A 20,216-nucleotide genomic window follows, 5' to 3' on the forward strand; every position below is an offset into this window, starting at 1 on the left:
ACAGGTTTCTGCCCTCCTGGGGTCCAGCCAGGCCTGGCCCAGGAAGGCAGAACAAAGGACTTCCTCAAAGAGAGGGTGTTACACCCTCTCCCTTTGGAAAAAGGTGTCAGGGCTGGGGAGGAGTAGCCTCCCCCAGCCTCTGGAAATGCTTTGATGGGCACAGATGGTGCCCATCTCTGCATAAGCCAGTCTACACCGGTTCAGGGATCCCCCAGCCCTGCTCTGGCGCGAAACTGGACAAAGGAAATGGGAGTGACCACTCCCCTGACCTGCACCTCCCAGGGGAGGTGCCCAGAGCTCCTCCAGTGTGCTCCAGACCTCTGCCATCTTGGAAACAGAGGTGTTGCTGGCACACTGAACTGCTCTGAGTGGCCAGTGCCATCAAGTGACGTCAGAGACTCCTTCTGATAGGCTCTTACCTGTGTTACTAGCCTATCCTCCTTCCTAGGTAGCCAAACCTCCTTTTCTGGCTATTTAGGGTCTCTGCTTTGGGGAATTCTTCAGATACCGAATGGAAGAGCTCACCAGAGTTCCTCTGCATTTCTCTCTTCACCTTCTGCCAAAGGATCGACCGCTGACTGCTCAGGACGCCTGCAAAACCGCAACAAAGTAGCAAAGACGACTACTGCAACCTTGTATCGCTTATCCTGCCGCCTTCTCGACTGTTTCCTGGTGGTGCATGCTCTGGGGGTAGCCTGCCTCCTTCTTGCACCAGAAGCTCTGAAGAAATCTCCTGTGGGACGACGGAATCTTCCCCCTGCAACCGCAGGCAACAAAAGCCTGCATCACCGGTCCTCTGGGTCCCCTCTCAGCACGGCGAGTGTGGTCCCTGGAACTCAGCAACTCTGTCCAAGTGACTCCCACAGTCCATTGACTCTTCAGTCCAAGTTTGGTGGAGGTAAGTCCTTGCCTCCCCACGCTAGACTGCATTGCTGGGTACCGCTTGATTTGCAGCTGCTCCAGCTCCTGTGCACTCTTCCAGGATTTCCTTCGTGCACAGCCAAGTCTGGGTCCCCGACACTCTAACCTGCAGTGCACAACCTTCTGAGTTGTCCTTGGGCGTCGTGGGACTCCCTTTTGTGTCTTCGGGTTGACTCTGGTTCAATCCTCTTCCAAGTGCCTGTTCCGGTACTTCTGCGGGTGCTGCCTGCTTCTGCGAGGGCTCCCTGACTTGCTGGGCGCCTCCTCTGTCTCCTCATCCAAATGGTGACATCCTGGTCCTTCCTGGGCCATAGCAGTATCCAAAAACCATAACCACAACCCTTGCAACTAGTAAGGCTTGTTTGCGGTCTTTCTGCGTGGGAACACCTCTGCAAGCTTCTTCTTGACGTGGGACATCCATTCTCCAAAGGGGAAGTTTCTAACACTCTTCGTTCTTGCAGAATCTACAGCTTCTACCATCCGGTGGCAGCTTCTTTGCACCCTCAGCTGGCATTTCCTGGGCATCTGCCCACTCTCGACATTGTCGCGACTCTTGGACTTGGTCCCCTAGTTTCACAGGTACTCAGGTCCGGAAATCCACTGTTGTTGCATTGCTGGTGTTGGTCTTCCTTGCAGAAACCCCCTATCACGACTTCTGTGCTCTCTGGGGGTTATAGGTGCACTTTACACCTACTTTTCAGGGTCTTGGGGTGGGCTATTTTTCTAACCCTCACTGTTTTCTTACAGTCCCAGCGACCCTCTACAAGCTCACATAGGTTTGGGGTCCATTCGTGGTTCGCATTCCACTTTCGGAGTATATGGTTTGTGTTGCCCCTATACCTATGTGCTCCTATTGCAATCTACTGTAACTATACATTGTTTGCACTGTTTTCTAATACTATACTGCATATTTTTGGTATTGTGTACATATATCTTGTGTATATTTTCTATCCTCATACTGAGGGTACTCACTGAGATACTTTTGGCATATTGTCATAAAAATAAAGTACCTTTATTTTTAGTATATCTGTGTATTGTGTTTTCTTATGATATTGTGCATATGACACCAGTGGTATAGTAGGAGCTTTGCATGTCTCCTAGTTCAGCCTAAGCTGCTCTGCTATAGCTCCTTCTATCAGCCTAAGCTGCTAGAAACACCTCTTCTACACTAATAAGGGATAACTGGACCTGGTACAGAGTGTAAGTACCCCTTGGTACCCACTACAAGCCAGGCCAGCCTCCTACACAAGTTACTTAGTGTGTGGGCACCCTGGCACTAGCCAAGGTGCCCCCACATTGTTAAGGGCAAATTCCCCGGACTTTGTGAGTGTGGGGACACCATTACACGCGTGCACTATACATAGGTCACTACCTATGTATAGCGTCACAATGGTAACTCCGAACATGGCCATGTAACGTGGCTAAGATCATGGAATTGTCACCCCAATACCATTCTGGTATTGAGGGGACAATTCCATGATCCACCAGGTCTCTAGCACAGAACCCGGGTACTGCCAAACTGCCTTTCCTGCGTTTCCACTGCAGCTGCTGCTGCTGCCAACCCCTCAGACAGGATTCTGCCCTCCTGGGGTCCAGACAGCCCTGGCCCAGGAAGGCAGAACAAAGGATTTCCTCAGAGAGAGCGTGTTACACCCTCTCCCTTTGGAAATAGGTGTGAAGGGCTGGGGAGGAGTAGCCTCCCCCAGCCTCTAGAAATGCTTTGATGGGCACAGATGGTGCCCATCTCTGCATAAGCCAGTCTACACCAGTTCAGGGATCCTCCAGCCCTGCTCTGGCGCAAAACTGGAAAAAGGAAAGGGGAGTGACCGCTCCCCTGACCAGTACCTCCCAGGGGAGGTGCCCAGAGCTCCTCCAGTGTGTCCCAGACCTCGGCCATCTTGGAAACAGAGGTGTTGGGGGCACACTGGACTGCTTTGAGTGGCCAGTGCCAGCAGGTGAGGTCGGAGACCCCCTCTGATAGGCTCTTACCTCTCTTGGTAGCCAATCCTCCTTTCTTGGTAGCCAAACCTCCTTTTCTGGCTATTTAGGGTCTCTCCTCTGGGGAATTCTTCAGATAACGAATCCAAGAGCTCACCAGAGTTCCTCTGCACTTCCCTCTTCGACTTCTGCCAAGGATCGACTGCTGACTGCACCAGGAATCCTGCAAAACCGCAACAAAGTAGCAAGACGACTACCAGCAACATTGTAGCGCATCATCCTGCCGGCTTTCTCGACTGTTTGCTGGTGGTGCAAGCTTTGGGGGTCATCTGCCTTCACCCTGCACTGGAAGCCAAGAAGAAATCTCCCTTGGGTCGACGGAATCTTCCCCCTGCTAACGCAGCACCAAAAGACTGCATCACCTGTCCTCTGGGTCCCCTCTCATCCTGACGAGCGTGGTCCCTGGAACACAGGAACTCTATCCAAGTGACTCCCACAGTCCAGTGATGCTTCAGTCCACGTTTGGTGGAGGTAAGTCCTTGCCCCTCCCCACGCTAGACTGCAACCCTGTGTACTGGGTGATATGCAGCTGCTCCGGCTACTGTGCACTCTTCCAAGGATTCCTTCATGCACAGCCTCGCCTGGGTCCCCACCACTCCGTCCTGCTGTGCTCAACCCGCTGAGTTGGCCTCCGACGTCGTGGGACCCTCCTTTGTGACTCTGAGCCAGCTCCAGTTCACTAATCTTCTAAGTGCCTGCTCTGGTATTTCTGCAGGTGCTGCCTGCTTATGTGGGGGCTCTCTGAGTTGCTGAGCTCCCCCTCTGTCTCCTCCTCCAAGGGGCAACATTCTGGTCCTTCCTGTTCCCCAGCAGCACCCAAAAACCTCTACCGCAACCCTTGCAGCTAGCAAGGCTTGTTTGCGCCATTTCTGCGTGGAAACACCTCTGCAACCTTCAGCATGACGTGGGACATCTTCCATTCAAAGGAAAAGTTCCTAGTCCTCTTCGTTGTTGCAGAATGCTAAGCTTCTTCCATCCGTAGGCACCTTCCTTGCACCTTCATCTGGGGTTTTCTGGGCTCCTGCCCCCCCTGGACACTATCGCGACTCTTGGACTTGGTCCCCTTGCCTTGCAGGTCCTCAGGTCCAGGAATCCGTCTTCAGTGCTTTGCTGGTGTTTGTGGTTCTTGCAGAATCTCCCTCTCACAACTATTGTGTTCTTTTGGGGTAGTAGGTGTACTTTACTCCTACTTTTCAGGGTCTTGGGGTGGGGTATCTTGGACACCCTGACTGTTTTCTTACAGTCCCAGTGACCCTCTACAAGCTCCCATAGGTCTGGGGTCCATTCGTGATTCACATTCCACTTTTGGAGTATATGGTTTGTGTTGCCCCTAGACCTATGTTCACCTATTGTATCCTATTGTAATTCTACACTGGTTGCATTACTTTTCTTACTCTTACTTACCTGTTTTGGGTTTGTTTACATATAACTTGTGTATATTACTTACCTTCTTACTGAGGGTACTCACTGAGATACTTTTGGCATATTGTCATAAAAATAAAGTACCTTTATTTTTAGTAACTCTGTGTATGGTGTTTTCTTAGGATATTGTGCTATATGATATAAGTGGTATAGTAGGAACTTTGCATGTCTCCTAGTTCAGCCTAAGCTGCTTTGCCATAGCTACCTTCTATCAGCCTAAGCTGCTAGAAACATCTCTATTCTACTAATAAGGGATAACTGGACCTGGCACAGGGTGTAAGTACCACAAGGTACCCACTATAAACCAGGCCAGCCTCCTACACTTTACAATTGTATAGGCTGTGTCCTGCCCTCATACATAGGGCTGATTTTCTGGAACCAGGGCTGGGTTGAAAGGGGGTTTGTTGTACACTTGAGAGGGTTCCTTTGAACTCACCCCTACATCAAAGATATTTGTGAATATAACAACAGGGGCTCTGACCCCATGTTTTCAAAGCACTTTTGGAACAGGGCCTGAATCTCTGTCTGAAGGACTACTGAGCAGCGTAAGGGACTCATGTGGACTGCTCTTCTGCTGTTGCCCTTGCCTGCTACTTGCCGGGTGGCCTCAAGGCCTTACTGCGTTGCTTTTGTGTTTGTTGCCCTGCTGTCAACTGCTCCCTGGCCCTGTTTTACCAAGGCACTGTGGTGTTGTCTGGAGGAACCACTATTTAAACTTCTTGCTTAGTTGTGTGCTGACCTGCCAGCCTGTTAGGTTGCTGGAGAGATTGCCATCCTGCAATAAGGACTCTTGTGCTGACCTGCCTGCTGGCCCTGTGCTCCCCCCAAGTGTTCTCCTGGGACTAGTGGCTGCCCCAGGATTGGCCATTGGACTCTGAGTCCAGCATCACAGTCCCTACCATCAGCGCATGGAGAATGCCTCATTTTTTTACTTTCTTGCGATTTTAACCTGGTGAGTGCTTTTCTCTGTAAACCCAGCATGCGGAGAGCGCTTGATTGTCCACCAGAATGTGAAGCATTTATTTTGTTTACCCGGGCAGAGCTGGCCTCGAACACTTTGTGCCCTCCAGCGCCTCACTTGACCAGGAGAGGAGAGGTCAGTCTGTATGGGTTTGAGGGAAGCCCCCACCACGCCTCGCTTCAGGAGGGCTGGAACTAGTAGATGGAGTACTGTGGGGGAAGCTGTACCCGACCTGCACCCTGTGAGCCTGGTGCGGGCACCCAGTTGTGGATACCGCATCCGCCTCCCTTCTTGAAGGATGGGATCACTGCTCAACTGCTGCATTCCCTTCCCTGCAGAGACAGACGCACTGTCTTGGTTTCCATGGGCGGACATTCTTTTGAGGCTTGTCGGCCAGGCCTCAGTCCCAGACCAGTGTGTTTGCTGGCACTCCCCAACAGGTTAGCCCTTCCAAGATCAGCCCGACCATGGTGGAGTCATATTGGTGTTCCACCCTATCTTAGAGGGCGGTGCTGGGCTCCTCAAAAAAGAAGCTGTGACCCAGTGGCCACAGAGGGCTCTAGGTTCGCCAACATCAAGGAGGCATGATTCCGGCCTCTAGCCAAAGGTGCTTGTTCTTTGGAGACACACTCCGAGTTCCCCAAGTTACCATAGAAAACCTAAGAGGTGCATAGGTCAACATTTTCCCTGTGTTTGAGAATCCAAACACCTTCCTTTGACAAGGCTTCCATATTTCAGCTAATATGAGCGTGGGGGATCCGGTGCCTTTTGATTATCTGTGGTGATTTATGTGTTCTAAGCCTGTTTGCATTACTGGGGCGGATTATATAATTCATTGTATTTTTATGAGCTTTCCACTCACATCACTTGTAGTGGTTATATAATTCATGTTGAACTGCAACCTATAAGCCTTCCACTTAACCTGCATAGTTTCAAGGCATTGCATAATTTATATCATTTTTATGCTTGCCTTCTCAGGATACTGAGTCTTATTACAGTAATTGCATTTTATGCACAATATTTATGATTTATGTCATTTTGGTCTTATGATATATACAAATTGGAGAAGCAAATTTTTATAATCACTTCTGGAGTCTCTTTTGAGATATAATTATTGTGAAAATGATGTGAGTGTGTTGTGTAAATGTTGTATATATTGCTTCTGTGGATAAGCCTGACTGCTCTGCACTAATGTATCAGAGGGTGTGTACAGGATATCACTGGTGTGTAACTGACTTGCTTTGACTAGAGTGGTGGATTCTGCCTGGCTTAGGTGCATACCCTAGCCAACCAGAAACCCAATTTCTAACAAGGATCTCCACTACTCAAACTCAAAGGATTGTAATGTTACTCCATCTATAATAACACCCAAGGCCACATGTAGGGTGCACAAAACAACCTTCTGTTGTGTTCACTAATTGCATCATTGTAAAGGCAGTGGCAAAGCAATATGAATGTTTCCAGGTTCATGACTAAAATCACTTCTAACAATTGTCCCTTAATGCAGTGGTATCATTAAATATACTAATCTGAAATGCCTTGCTATGGCCACATTATGAATAAATACACTGTTTTTAACTTTAAAGTGTCTTCATCATATATATACTGGACATTCTGAGCAAGCAATAGCAGGCCCCTCATCCCACTTCCCACTGAACTCCTGAATGTCAGCGCTGTTTGTGGCGACCCTGCATGAAATAGGTACTAAAGGAATGCAAAAACAAATGGTTTTGAAGCAAGCGTGGTCTCACCACTTGCTTTAGAATTATTTGTTGTTTTGCATTGTTTGTAAAGTGCTGAAGCGCTGCAGGCAGGAAACGCGTATGGCTTGGCCCCTAACAACAAAACCAGCCCCTATCAGCAAAACCAGCCTGTAGGAAAGTACCATCTTGCCTGGCATGTTACCCCCATTTTTCACTGTATATATGTTGTTTTAGTTGTATGTGTCACTGGGACCCTGCCAGCCAGGGCCCCAGTGCTCATAAGTGTGCCTGAATGTGTTACCTGTGTTAGGACTAACTGTCTCACTGAGGCTCTGCTATCCAGAACCTCAGTGGTTATGCCCTCTCATTTCTTTCAAATTGTCACTAACAGGCTAGTGACCAATTTTACCAATTTACATTGGCTTACTGGAACACCCTTATAATTCCCTAGTATATGGTACTGAGGTACCCAGGGTATTGGGGTTCCAGGAGATCCCTATGGGCTGCAGCATTTCTTTTGCCACCCATAGGGAGCTCTGACAATTCTTACACAGGCCTGCCACTGCAGCCTGAGTGAAATAACGTCCACGTTATTTCACAGCCATTTTACACTGCACTTAAGTAACTTATAAGTCACCTATATGTCTAACCTTTACCTGGTAAAGGCTGGGTGCTAAGTTACTTAGTGTGTGGGCACCCTGGCACTAGCCAAGGTGCCCCCACATTGTTCAGGGCCAATTTCCCGGACTTTGTGAGTGCGGGGACACCATTACACGCGTGCACTACATATAGGTCACTACCTATGTGTAGCTTCACAATGGTAACTCCGAATATGGCCATGTAACATGTCTAAGATCATGGAATTGCCCCCTCTATGCCATCCTGGCATTGTTGGTGCAATCCCATGATCCCACGGGTCTCTAGCACAGACCCTGGCACTGCCAAACTGCCTTACCTGGGGTTTCACTGCAGCTGCTGCTGCTGCCAACCCCTCAGACAGGTTTCTGCCATCCTGGGGTCCAGCCAGGCTTGGCCCAGGATGGCAGAACAAAGGACTTCCTCTGAGAGAGGGTGTTACACCCTCTCCCTTTGGAAAATGGTGTGAAGGCAGGGGAGGAGTAGCCTCCCCCAGCCTCTGGAAATGCTTTCATGGGCACACATGGTGCCCATTTCTGCATAAGCCAGTCTACACCGGTTCAGGGACCCCTCAGCCCTGCTCTGGTGCGAAACTGGACAAAGGAAAGGGGAGTGACCACTCCCCTGACCTGCACCTCCCCTGGGAGGTGCCCAGAGCTCCTCCAGTGTGCTCCAGACCTCTGCCATCTTGGAAACAGAGGTGCTGCTGGCACACTGGACTGCTCTGAGTGGCCAGGGCCAGCAGGTGACGTCAGAGACTCCTTCTGATAGGCTCCTCCAGGTGTTGCTAGCCTAGCTTCTCTCCTAAGTAGCCAAACCCTCTTTTTTGGCTATTTAGGGTCTCTGCTTTGGGGATTTCCTTAGGTAACGAATGCAAGAGCTCATCAGAGTTCCTCTGCATCTCTCTCTTCACCTTCTGCCAAGGAATCGACTGCTGACCGCGCTGGAAGCCTGCAAAACTGCAACAAAGTAGCAACGACGACTACTGCGACACTGTAATGCTGATCCAGCCGCCTTCTCGACTGTTTTCCTGGTGGTGCATGCTGTGGGGGTACAAACAGTTAGGAGCACACCTGCCTAACATCCCAGCAAATAATCAGCCCCATTGCATCATGATAAATGTAGTTTCCTCAAAAAACGAACTCCGTTAATTTGAAATATTTCACCTCTAAATAGGTGCAGCCTTTGCTGTGCATCTCTGGACACATATGTGTTTCTGGGTTAATCCCTTCTTCAGCAGAGAACAAATAAAGCACATTTGCGGGGTGCTGGAAATGCTGCCATTAATCATCCGGTTTCAATACCTCTTCACTGGCATGCCGGTGCCTGCTCCAGAGCTCGTCAGCCCAGTGGCTCAAGGGAGCCTTTTTAAAGTCACAAACAGTTAGGAGCACACCTGCCTAACATCCCAGCATATAATCAGCCCCATTGCATCATGATAAATGTAGTTTCCTCAAAAAACTAACTCCGTTAATTTGAAATATTTCACCTCTAAATAGGTGCAGCCTTTGCTGTGCATCTCTGGACACATATGTGTCTCTGGGTTAATCCCTTCTTCAGCAGAGAACAAATAAAGCACATTTGCGGGGTGCTGGAAATGCTGCCATTAATCATCCGGTTTCAATACCTCTTCACTGGCATGCCGGTGCCTGCTCCAGAGCTCGTCAGCCCAGTGGCTCAAGGGAGCCTTTTTAAAGTCACAAACAGTTAGGAGCACACCTGCCTAACATCACAGCAAATACAAAGGGAAGGGGAGTGACCACTCCCCTGACCTGCACCTCCCCTGGGAGGTGCCCTGAGTTCCTCCAGTGTGCTCCAGACCTCTGCCATATTGGAAACAGAGGTGCTGCTGGCACACTGGACTGCTCTGAGTTGCCAGGGCCAGCAGGTGACGTCAGAGACTCCTTCTGATAGGCTCCTCCAGGTGTTGCTAGCCTATCTTCTCTCCTAAGTAGCCAAACCCTCTTTTCTGGCTATTTAGGGTCTCTGCTTTGGGGATTTCCTTAGATAACGAATGCAAGAGCTCATCAGAGTTCCTCTGCATCTCTCTCTTCACCTTCTGCCAAGGAATCGACTGCTGACCGCGCTGGAAGCCTGCAAAACTGCAACAAAGTAGCACCGAAGACTACTGCGACACTGTAACGCTGATCCAGCCACCTTCTCGACTGTTTTCCTGGTGGTGCATGCTGTGGGGGTAGTCTGCCTCCTCTCTGCACTAGAAGCTCCGAAGAAATCTCCCGTGGGTCGACGGAATCTTCCCCCTGCAACCGCAGGCACCAAAGAACTGCATCACCGGTCCTCTGGGTCTCCTCTCAGCACGACGAGCGAGGTCCCTTGAACTCAGCAACTCTGTCCAAGTGACTCCCACAGTCCAGTGACTCTTCAGTCCAAGTTTGGTGGAGGTAAGTCCTTGCCTCCCCACGCCAGACTGCATTACTGGGAACTGCGTGTTTTGCAGCTACTCTGGCTCCTGTGCACTCCACGAAGATTTCCTTTGTGCACAGCCAACCCTGGGTCCACGGCACTCTAACCTGTATTGCACGACCTCCTGAGTTGTCCTCCGGCGGCGTGGGACTCTCTTGTGCAACTTCGGGTGTGCACCGTTTCACTCCACTTTGTAGTGCCTGTTCTGGCACTTCTGCGGGTGCTGCCTGCTTCCGAGAGGGCCCCTTGTCTTGCTGGGCACCCCCTCTGTCCCCTGACGCAATTGGCGACATCTTGGTCCCTCCTGCGCCACAGCAGCATCCAAAAACCCTAACTGCAAGCTTTGCAGCTAGCAAGGCTTGTTTGCAGTCTTTCTGCAGGAAAACACTTCTGCACAACTCTTCACGACGTGGGACATCTATCCTCCAAAGGGGAAGTTTCTAGCCCTTGTCGTTCTTGCAGAATCCTCAGCTTCTACTGTCCAGTAGCAGCTTCTTTGCACCCACAGCTGGCATTTCCTGGGCATCTGCCCACTCTCGACTTGATCGTGACTTTTGGACTTGGTCCCCTTGTTCCACAGGTACCCTCGTCTGGAAATCCATCGTTGTTGCATTGCTGGTTTTGGTATTTCCTGCAGAATTCCCCTATCACGACTTCTGTGCTCTTTGGGGAACTTTAGTGCACTTTGCCCTCACTTTTCAGGGTCTTGGGGTGGGCTATTTTTCTAACCCTCACTGTTTTCTTACAGTCCCAGCGACCCTCTACAAGGTCACATAGGTTTGGGGTCCATTCGTGGTTCGCATTCCACTTTTGGAGTATATGGTTTGTGTTGCCCCTATCCCTATGTGCCCCCATTGCATCCTATTGTAACTATACATTGTTTGCACTGTTTTCTAATACTATACTGCATATTTTTGGTATTGTGTACATATATCTTGTGTATATTTGCTATCCTCATACTGAGGGTACTCACTGAGATACTTTTGGCATATTGTCATAAAAATAAACTACCTTTATTTTTAGTATATCTGTGTATTGTGTTTTCTTATGATATTGTGCATATGACACTAGTGGTACTGTAGGAGCATAACTCGTCTCCTAGTTCAGCCTAAGCTGCTCTGCTAAGCTATGTTTTCTATCAGCCTAAGCTGCTAGACACCCCTCTACACTAATAAGGGATGCCTGGTGCAAGATGTAAGTACCCCTGGGTACTCACTACAAGCCAGTCCAGCCTCCTACATTGGTTGTGCCGTGGTGGGATAAGTGCTTGCAACTACTTACCACTTTTGTCATTGTACTTTTCATAAGAGAAAAATATACAAAACAAGTTCAGTGTATGTACACCTAACCAAAAAGTTTTTTTTTTTTCTCTGTCTTTCTAAAAGTCCTGACAAACATTTTGTTCCTTTTTCTATCACTTTAACACTTTCTAAAATGTCTGGCACAGGCCAAACTGTTGATCTGTCCAAACTTGCTTATGATCACCTTAGCTGGAAAGGAGCAAGGAGTCTCTGCATAGAAAGAGGTTTAAGTGTAGGTAAGAATCCCCCCAGAGAACTGTTGGTTAACATGCTTATAGAACAGGATAAGGCCAGGGGTGCCCCTTCTGTTGAAAAAGTAGCTAATGGTTCCCAATCTGATCCAGGGACTCCCCTAGAAAAAGATTCAGGAAATAAACTTCCTAGCCTGCCCATTACTAGACAGTCTAGCATAGTTGGTACTGATGTAGAGTCACACCATACTGATAGTGTTGTCTCACATCATAGCAAGAGTATTCCTTCACATCATAGTAGAAGTGATGTTTCTGTTAACCAAGCTGTTAGGATGCCCTCTGTAAGGGATAGGTCTCCTTCTGTCAATTCTCATCATACCTCTGTTTCAAGACAGGTCCCTCCCACCCACCCTGATGACAGATTGTTAGAAAGGGAGCTCAATAAGTTGAGAGTGGAACAAACCAGAATGAAGCTTAAAAAGCAACAGATGGATTTGGATAGATAGTCCTTAGAACTAGAGAAGGAAAGACAGAAGTTGGGTTTTGAAACCCATGGTGGCAGCAGCAGTATTCCCCATAGTCATCCTGCAAAAGAGCATGATTCCAGGAATCTGCACAAGATAGTTCCCCCTTATAAGGAGGGGGATGACATTAACAAGTGGTTTGCTGCACTTGAGAGGGCCTGTGTTGTACAGGATGTCCCTCAAAGGCAGTGGGCTGCTATCCTATGGCTATCATTTAGTGGAAAGCGTAGGGATAGGCTCCTTACTGTGAAAGAAAGTGATGCCAATAATTTTACAGTTCTTAAGAATGCACTCCTGGATGGTTATGGCTTAACCACTGAACAGTACAGGATGAAGTTCAGAGAGACCAAAAAGGAGTCTTCACAAGACTGGGTTGATTTCGTTGACCATTCAGTGAAGGCCTTGGAGGGGTGGTTACATGGCAGTAAACTTACTGATTATGACAGCCTGTATAACTTGATCCTGAGAGAGCATATTCTTAATAATTGTGTGTCTGATTTGTTGCACCAGTACTTGGTGGACTCTGATCTGACCTCTCCCCAAGAATTGGGAAAGAAGGCAGACAAATGGGTCAAAACAAGGGTGAACAGAAAAGTTCATACAGGGGGTGACAAAGATGGAAAGAAGAAGAAGGATGGTAAGTCTTCTGACAAGGGTGGGGACAAATCTAAAAATGAGTCTTCATCAGGCCCACAAAAACACTCTGGTGGGGGTGGTGGGCCCAAATCCTCTTCTAATCAAAACAAAGAAAAGAAACCATGGTGCTATTTATGTAAAATAAAAGGCCATTGGACAACAGATCCCAGTTGTCCAAAGAAAAGCACCAAGCCTCCTACCACTACAACCCCTACTGCTACACCTAGTGTCCCTACTAATAGCAGTGGTGGTGGGAGCAAACCTACTAATAACCAATCCAAGGGATAAGCTGGGCTCACTTTTGGTAACTTAGTTGGGGTTGGTCTTGTTAGGGAGACCACAGAGGCTGTGTTAGTCTCTGAGGGGCTATTGATTTAGCCACCTTGGTTGCTTGTCCCCTTAACATGGATAAGTACAAGCAACTACCCCTAATAAATGGTGTTGAGGTTCAGGCCTACAGGGACACAGGTGCTAGTGTTACAATGGTAATAGAGAAACTGGTCCACCCTGAACAACACCTACTTGGTCACCAGTACCAAGTAACCGATGCTCACAACAACACACTTAGCCACCCCATGGCTGTTGTGAATCTCAACTGGGGGGGGAGTTAATGGTCCAAAGAAAGTTGTGGTAGCCTCAGATTTACCTGGAAATGATTTAGAGACATCAGCTTGGTCAGATGTAGAGTTGGAGGCCCATGCAGCAATGCTGGGCATTCCAGGGCATATTTTTGCTTTGACAAGGGCTCAGGCCAAAAAGCAAAAAGGACAGGGTGACTTGGATCCTGGAACAATGGACCAAGTGCTCCCTAAAGCTAGGGCTAGTAGAAGTAAAGTACTACCTACTATCCCTCCCTCTACAGTGGATTCTACTTCTGAGGAAGAAGAATTTCCACCCTGTGCAGAACCTACACCAGAGGAGTTGGAAGCAGACACTGCTGAGCTTTTGGGCGAAGGGGGGCCTGCCAGTGAGGAGCTGAGTGCGGCACAGCATACCTGTCCCACACTAGAGGGTCTAAGACAGCAAGCTGTCAAACAAGCAAATGGGGATGTCAGTGACTCACACAGAGTTTACTGGGAGGACAACCTCTTGTACACTGAAGGAAGGGATCCTAAACATGTAACTGCCAGGAGGTTAGTGATTCCTCAGGAGTACAGAAAGTTCCTCCTAACTCTTGCTCACAACATTCCCTTAGCTGGACATTTGGGGCAAATGAAAACTTGGGACAGGCTTGTTCCCCTGTTTCATTGGCCTAGAATGTCAGAGGACACAAAGGAATTTTGTAAGTCCTGTGAAACCTGTCAAGCCAGTGGCAAAACAGGTGGCACTCCAAAGGCACCCCTTATTCCACTGCCTGTGGTTGGGGTTCCCTTTGAAAGGGTAGGGGTTGACATAGTTGGCCCCCTTGACCCTCCTACTGCTTCAGGCAATAGGTTTATCTTGGTGGTAGTGGACCATGCCACCAGATATCCTGAAGCAATTCCTCTAAGGACCACTACAGCACCTGCAGTGGCAAAGGCCCTCCTGGAAATATTTTCCAGGGTGCGCTTCCCAAAAGAGGTGGTATCAGACAGGGGAAGCAATTTCATGTCTGCTTACTTAAAGGCCATGTGGAAGGAGTGTGGTGTGACATACAAGTTCACTACACCCTATCATCCACAAACAAATGGACTGGTAGAGAGATTTAACCAAACTCTCAAAGGCATGATTATGGGACTCCCTGAAAAACTCCACAGGAGATGGGATATCCTTTTACCATGCCTCCTTTTTGCTTACAGGGAGGTACCCCAGAAAGGAGTGAGCTTCAGCCCCTTTGAACTCCTCTTTGGACACCCTGTGAGAGGTCCCCTAACACTTGTTAAGGAGGGTTGGGAACAACCTTTAAAAGCTCCAAAGCAAGACATAGTGGACTATGTACTTGGCCTCAGATCAAGGATGGCTGAGTACATGAAAAAGGCCAGTAAAAACCTTCAGGCCAGCCAAGAGCTCCAAAAGCAATGGCATGACCAGAAGGCTGTTTTGGTTCAGTACCAACCAGGGCAGAAAGTGTGGGTCTTGGAGCCTGTGGCCCCAAGAGCACTCCAAGATAAATGGAGTGGACCCCACATAATTGTTGAAAAGAAGGGTGAAGTCACCTACTTAGTTGACTTAGGCACTGCCAGGAGTCCCCTTAGGGTGCTCCATGTCAATCGCCTGAAACCCTACTATGCAAGGGCTGATCTCACCCTGCTCATGGCAACTGATGAGGGACAGGAAGAAGAGAGTGACCCTCTCCCTGATCTCTTCTCTTCCACAGAGCAAGATGCTCTAGTGGAAGGTGTAGTTTTGGCTGATTGTCTCACTGCTGAGCAGAGAGACCATTGCATAAATCTCCTGGGTCAGTTTTCTGAACTCTTCTCTACTGTGCCAGGTACCACTTCTTGGTGTGAGCACACTATAGATACTGGAGACAGCTTGCCTGTCAAAAGTAAGATCTATAGGCAGCCTGACCATGTCAGAGACTGCATAAAGCAAGAGGTGCAGAAAATGTTAGAACTGGGAGTGGTTGAGCACTCTGAAAGTCCATGGGCTTCTCCTGTGGTACTTGTACCAAAACCTCATTCCAAGGATGGAAAGAAGGAAATGCGGTTTTGTGTTGACTACAGAGGTCTCAACCAGGTATCCAAAACTGATGCTCACCCTATACCCAGGGCAGATGAGCTCATAGATACATTGGCATCTGCCAAGTATCTAAGCACTTTTGACTTGACTGCAGGGTATTGGCAGATCAAATTATCAGAAGATGCAAAAGCAAAAACAGCATTTTCAACCATTGGAGGCCATTACCAATTCACAGTAATGCCTTTTGGTTTGAAAAATGCACCTGCCACTTTTCAGAGGTTGGTGAATACAGTCCTGCAAGGGCTGGAAGCTTTTAGTGCAGCATATTTGGACGATATAGCTGTCTTTAGCTCCAGTTGGGATGATCACCTGGTCCACCTATGGAAAGTTTTAGAGGCCCTGCAAAAGGCAGGCCTCACTATCAAGGCTTCAAAGTGCCAGATAGGGCAGGGGAAGGTCGTTTATCTGGGACACCTGGTTGGTGGAGACCAGATTGCACCACTTCAGGGGAAAATCCAAGCTTTTATAGATTGGGTTCCCCCTACTACTCAGACCCAGGTGAGAGCCTTTTTAGGCCTCACTGGGTATTACAGGAGGTTCATTAAGAACTATGGCTCCATTGCAGCCCCTCTTAATGACCTCGCATCCAAGAAAATGCCTAAAAAGGTATTATGGACAGCTAGCTGTCCGAAAGCTTTTGAGGAGCTGAAGCAGGCCATGTGCTCTGCACCTGTCCTGAAAAGCCCTTGTTACTCTAAAAAAGTCTATGTCCAAACTGATGCATCTGAATTAGGAGTAGGGGCAGTCCTATCACAACTTAATTCTGAGGGCAAGGATCAACCTGTTGCTTTTATTAGTAGGAGGTTGACCCCTAGAGAAAAGCGTTGGTCTGCCATTGAGAGGGAGGCCTTTGCTGTGGTCTGGGCACTGAAGAAGTTGAGGCCATACCTGTTTGGCACTCACTTCATTGTTCAGACAGACCACAAACCTCTACTTTGGCTAAAACAAATGAAAGGTGAAAATCCTAAATTATTGAGGTGGTCCATATCCCTACAGGGAATGGACTATACAGTGGAACATAGACCTGGGAGTAGCCACTCCAATGCAGATGGACTCTCCAAATATTTCCACTTAGACAATGAAGACTCATCAGGTCATGGCTAGTCTTATTGTCCTTCGTTTGGGGGGGGGTTGTGTAGGAAAGTACCATCTTGCCTGGCATGTTACCCCCATTTTTCACTGTATATATGTTGTTTTAGTTGTATGTGTCACTGGGACCCTGCCAGCCAGGGCCCCAGTGCTCATAAGTGTGCCTGAATGTGTTACCTGTGTTAGGACTAACTGTCTCACTGAGGCTCTGCTAATCAGAACCTCAGTGGTTATGCTCTCTCATTTCTTTCAAATTGTCACTAACAGGCTAGTGACCAATTTTACCAATTTACATTGGCTTACTGGAACACCCTTATAATTCCCTAGTATATGGTACTGAGGTACCCAGGGTATTGGGGTTCCAGGAGATCCCTATGGGCTGCAGCATTTCTTTTGCCACCCATAGGGAGCTCTGACAATTCTTACACAGGCCTGCCACTGCACCCTGAGTGAAATAACGTCCACGTTATTTCACAGCCATTTTACACTGCACTTAAGTAACTTATAAGTCACCTATATGTCTAACCTTTACCTGGTAAAGGCTGGGTGCTAAGTTACTTAGTGTGTGGGCACCCTGGCACTAGCCAAGGTGCCCCCACATTGTTCAGGGCCAATTCCCCGGACTTTGTGAGTGCGGGGACACCATTACACGCGTGCACTACATATAGGTCACTACCTATGTGTAGCTTCACAATGGTAACTCCGAATATGGCCATGTAACATGTCTAAGATCATGGAATTGCCCCCTCTATGCCATCCTGGCATTGTTGGTGCAATCCCATGATCCCACGGGTCTCTAGCACAGACCCTGGCACTGCCAAACTGCCTTTCCCGGGGTTTCACTGCAGCTGCTGCTGCTGCCAACTCCTCAGACAGGTTTCTGCCCTCCTGGGGTCCAGCCAGGCTTGGCCCAGGATGGCAGAACAAAGGACTTCCTCTGAGAGAGGGTGTTACACCCTCTCCCTTTGGAAAATGGTGTGAAGGCAGGGGAGGAGTAGCCTCCCCCAGCCTCTGGAAATGCTTTCATGGGCACACATGGTGCCCATTTCTGCATAAGCCAGTCTACACCGGTTCAGGGACCCCTCAGCCCTGCTCTTGCGCGAAACTGGACAGAGGGAAGGGGAGTGACCACTCCCCTGACCTGCACCTCCCCTGGGAGGTGCCCAGAACTCCTCCAGTGTGCTCCAGACCTCTGCCATCTTGGAAACAGAGGTGCTGCTGGCACACTGGACTGCTCTGAGTGGCCAGGGCCAGCAGGTGACGTCAGAGACTCCTTCTGATAGGCTCCTCCAGGTGTTGCTAGCCTATCTTCTCTCCTAAGTAGCCAAACCCTCTTTTCTGGCTATTTAGGGTCTCTGCTTTGGGGATTTCCTTAGATAACGAATGCAAGAGCTCATCAGAGTTCCTCTGCATCTCTCTCTTCACCTTCTGCCAAGGAATCGACTGCTGACCGCGCTGGAAGCCTGCAAAACTGCAACAAAGTAGCAACGACGACTACTGCGACACTGTAACGCTGATCAAGACGCCTTCTCGACTGTTTTCCTGGTGGTGCATGCTGTGGGGGTAGTCTGCCTCCTCTCTGCACTAGAAGCTCTGAAGAAATCTCCCGTGGGTCGACGGAATCTTCCCCCTGCAACCGCAGGCACCAAAGAACTGCATCACCGGTCCTCTGGGTCTCCTCTCAGCACGACGAGCGAGGTCCCTTGAACTCAGCAACTCTGTCCAAGTGACTCCCACAGTCCAGTGACTCTTCAGTCCAAGTTTGGTGGAGGTAAGTCCTTGCCTCCCCACGCCAGACTGCATTACTGGGAACCGCGTGTTTTGCAGCTACTCCGGCTCCTGTGCACTCCACGAAGATTTCCTTTGTGCACAGCCAAGCCTGGGTCCACGGCACTCTAACCTGCATTGCACAACCTCCTGAGTTGTCCTCCGGCGGCGTGGGACTCTCTTGTGCAACTTCGGGTGAGCACTGTTTCACTCCACTTCGTAGTGCCTGTTCCAGCACTTCTGCGGGTGCTGCCTGCTTCTGAGAGGGCCCCTTGTCTTGCTGGGTGCCCCCTCTGTCCCCTGACACAATTGGCGACATCCTGGTCCCTCCTGGGCCACAGCAGCATCCAAAAACCCTAACCGCAAGCTTTGCAGCTAGCAAGGCTTGTTTGCAGTCTTTCTGCAGGAAAACACTTCTGTACAACTCTTCACGACGTGGGACATCTATCCTCCAAAGGGAAAGTTTCTAGCCCTTGTCGTTCTTGCAGAATCCTCAGCTTCTACTGTCCAGTAGCAGCTTCTTTGCACCCACAGCTGGCATTTTCTGGGCATCTGCCCACTCTCGACTTGATCGTGACTTTTGGACTTGGTCCCCTTGTTCCACAGGTACCCTCGTCTGGAAATCCATCGTTGTTGCATTGCTGGTTTTGGTCTTTCCTGCAGAATTCCCCTATCACGACTTCTGTGCTCTTTGGGGAACTTTAGTGCACTTTGCACTCAATTTTCAGGGTCTTGAGGCGGGCTATTTTTCTAACCCTCACTGTTTTCTTACAGTCCCAGCGACCCTCTACAAGGTCACATAGGTTTGGGGTCCATTCGTGGTTCGCATTCCACTTTTGGAGTATATGGTTTGTGTTGCCCCTATCCCTATGTTCCCCCATTGCATCCTATTGTAACTATACATTGTTTGCACTGTTTTCTAATACTATACTGCATATTTTTGGTATTGTGTACATATATCTTGTGTATATTTGCTATCCTCATACTGAGGGTACTCACTGAGATACTATTGGCATATTTTCATAAAAATAAAGTACCTTTATTTTTAGTATATCTGTGTATTGTGTTTTCTTATATTATTGTGCATATGACACTAGTGGTACTGTAGGAGCTTCACTCGTCTCCTAGTTCAGCCTAAGCTGCTCTGCTAAGCTACCTTTTCTATCAGCCTAAGCTGCTAGACACCCCTCTAAACTAATAAGGGATACCTGGGCCTGGTGCAAGGTGTAAGTACCCCTGGGTACTCACTACAAGCCAGTCCAGCCTCCTACACAGCCCAAATCAGCAATAAAAACAGCCCCTCCCTGCCAGTACATCACGAAAATGCTCAGGTAGCCCTTCTATGCCAACCTGCTTTGGCCACACCTGCACAAGTACAGCAAACAGCAGAGCAAGTATCCCTTCCTGCACAAAATAATCCTGCCCGCAACAAAGGCACCACGTGGCTCAAGGGTGCCTTCATTGACTCTAGGCAGCAGACAGTGCGCCAGCGCAGGAAGAGAGTAGGAATGCTCATTCCTGTCCTCTCCATTTGACGCAGCACACAAAGAGGTCTTACTGCGTTGCACTGCATCAAATAACAATAAATCTGGACCTAGGTGAATAAAACGATTATTAGATAGTCATAGACTAGAAACTGACACGTTCTCTCAGGATTATGATCAAGATAAGAAGTAACTTGATGCAGTGTCCCTTTATGTGATGTCGTGTATGGCCCTCGCACTTATTTTGTTATGGCCTGTGTTTTGCCAGGTCCTATTCATAAACAGTGCCTTCTCTCTGATTTCAGTGCCCCTCCCAGAGCCAAAGACCCTCCAGGAGGTGCGGGTGGGCTTCATAGATCAGAAGACGTGTGACACTTTGTACCATATCGACTCCGACGCAAGCCTGGCCGTTCCCATTATACAGGATGACATGGTTTGCGCTGGCTATGCGGAGGGCCAGAAAGATTCCTGCATCGTAAGTAATCCATGGACTTTGGC

At 48.8% G+C, this 20,216-nt stretch overlaps 1 protein-coding gene across 4 annotated transcripts in view; it reads left to right on the top strand.

The window, feature by feature from the left end:
* Positions 1–20,216, top strand: part of LOC138304285 (serine protease 27-like) — a 283,335-nt gene that overhangs the window by 172,083 nt on the left and 91,036 nt on the right. For all 4 annotated transcript variants that reach the window (XM_069244219.1, XM_069244218.1, XM_069244220.1 and 1 more), the window contains exon 4: positions 20,024–20,193. In XM_069244219.1, the coding sequence (XP_069100320.1) occupies positions 20,024–20,193 (170 nt within the window). The remainder of the gene's footprint in view (positions 1–20,023; positions 20,194–20,216) is intronic.

The sequence above is a fragment of the Pleurodeles waltl genome, chromosome 7 (assembly GCF_031143425.1).
Source record: "Pleurodeles waltl isolate 20211129_DDA chromosome 7, aPleWal1.hap1.20221129, whole genome shotgun sequence".
NCBI lineage: Eukaryota > Metazoa > Chordata > Amphibia > Caudata > Salamandridae > Pleurodeles > Pleurodeles waltl.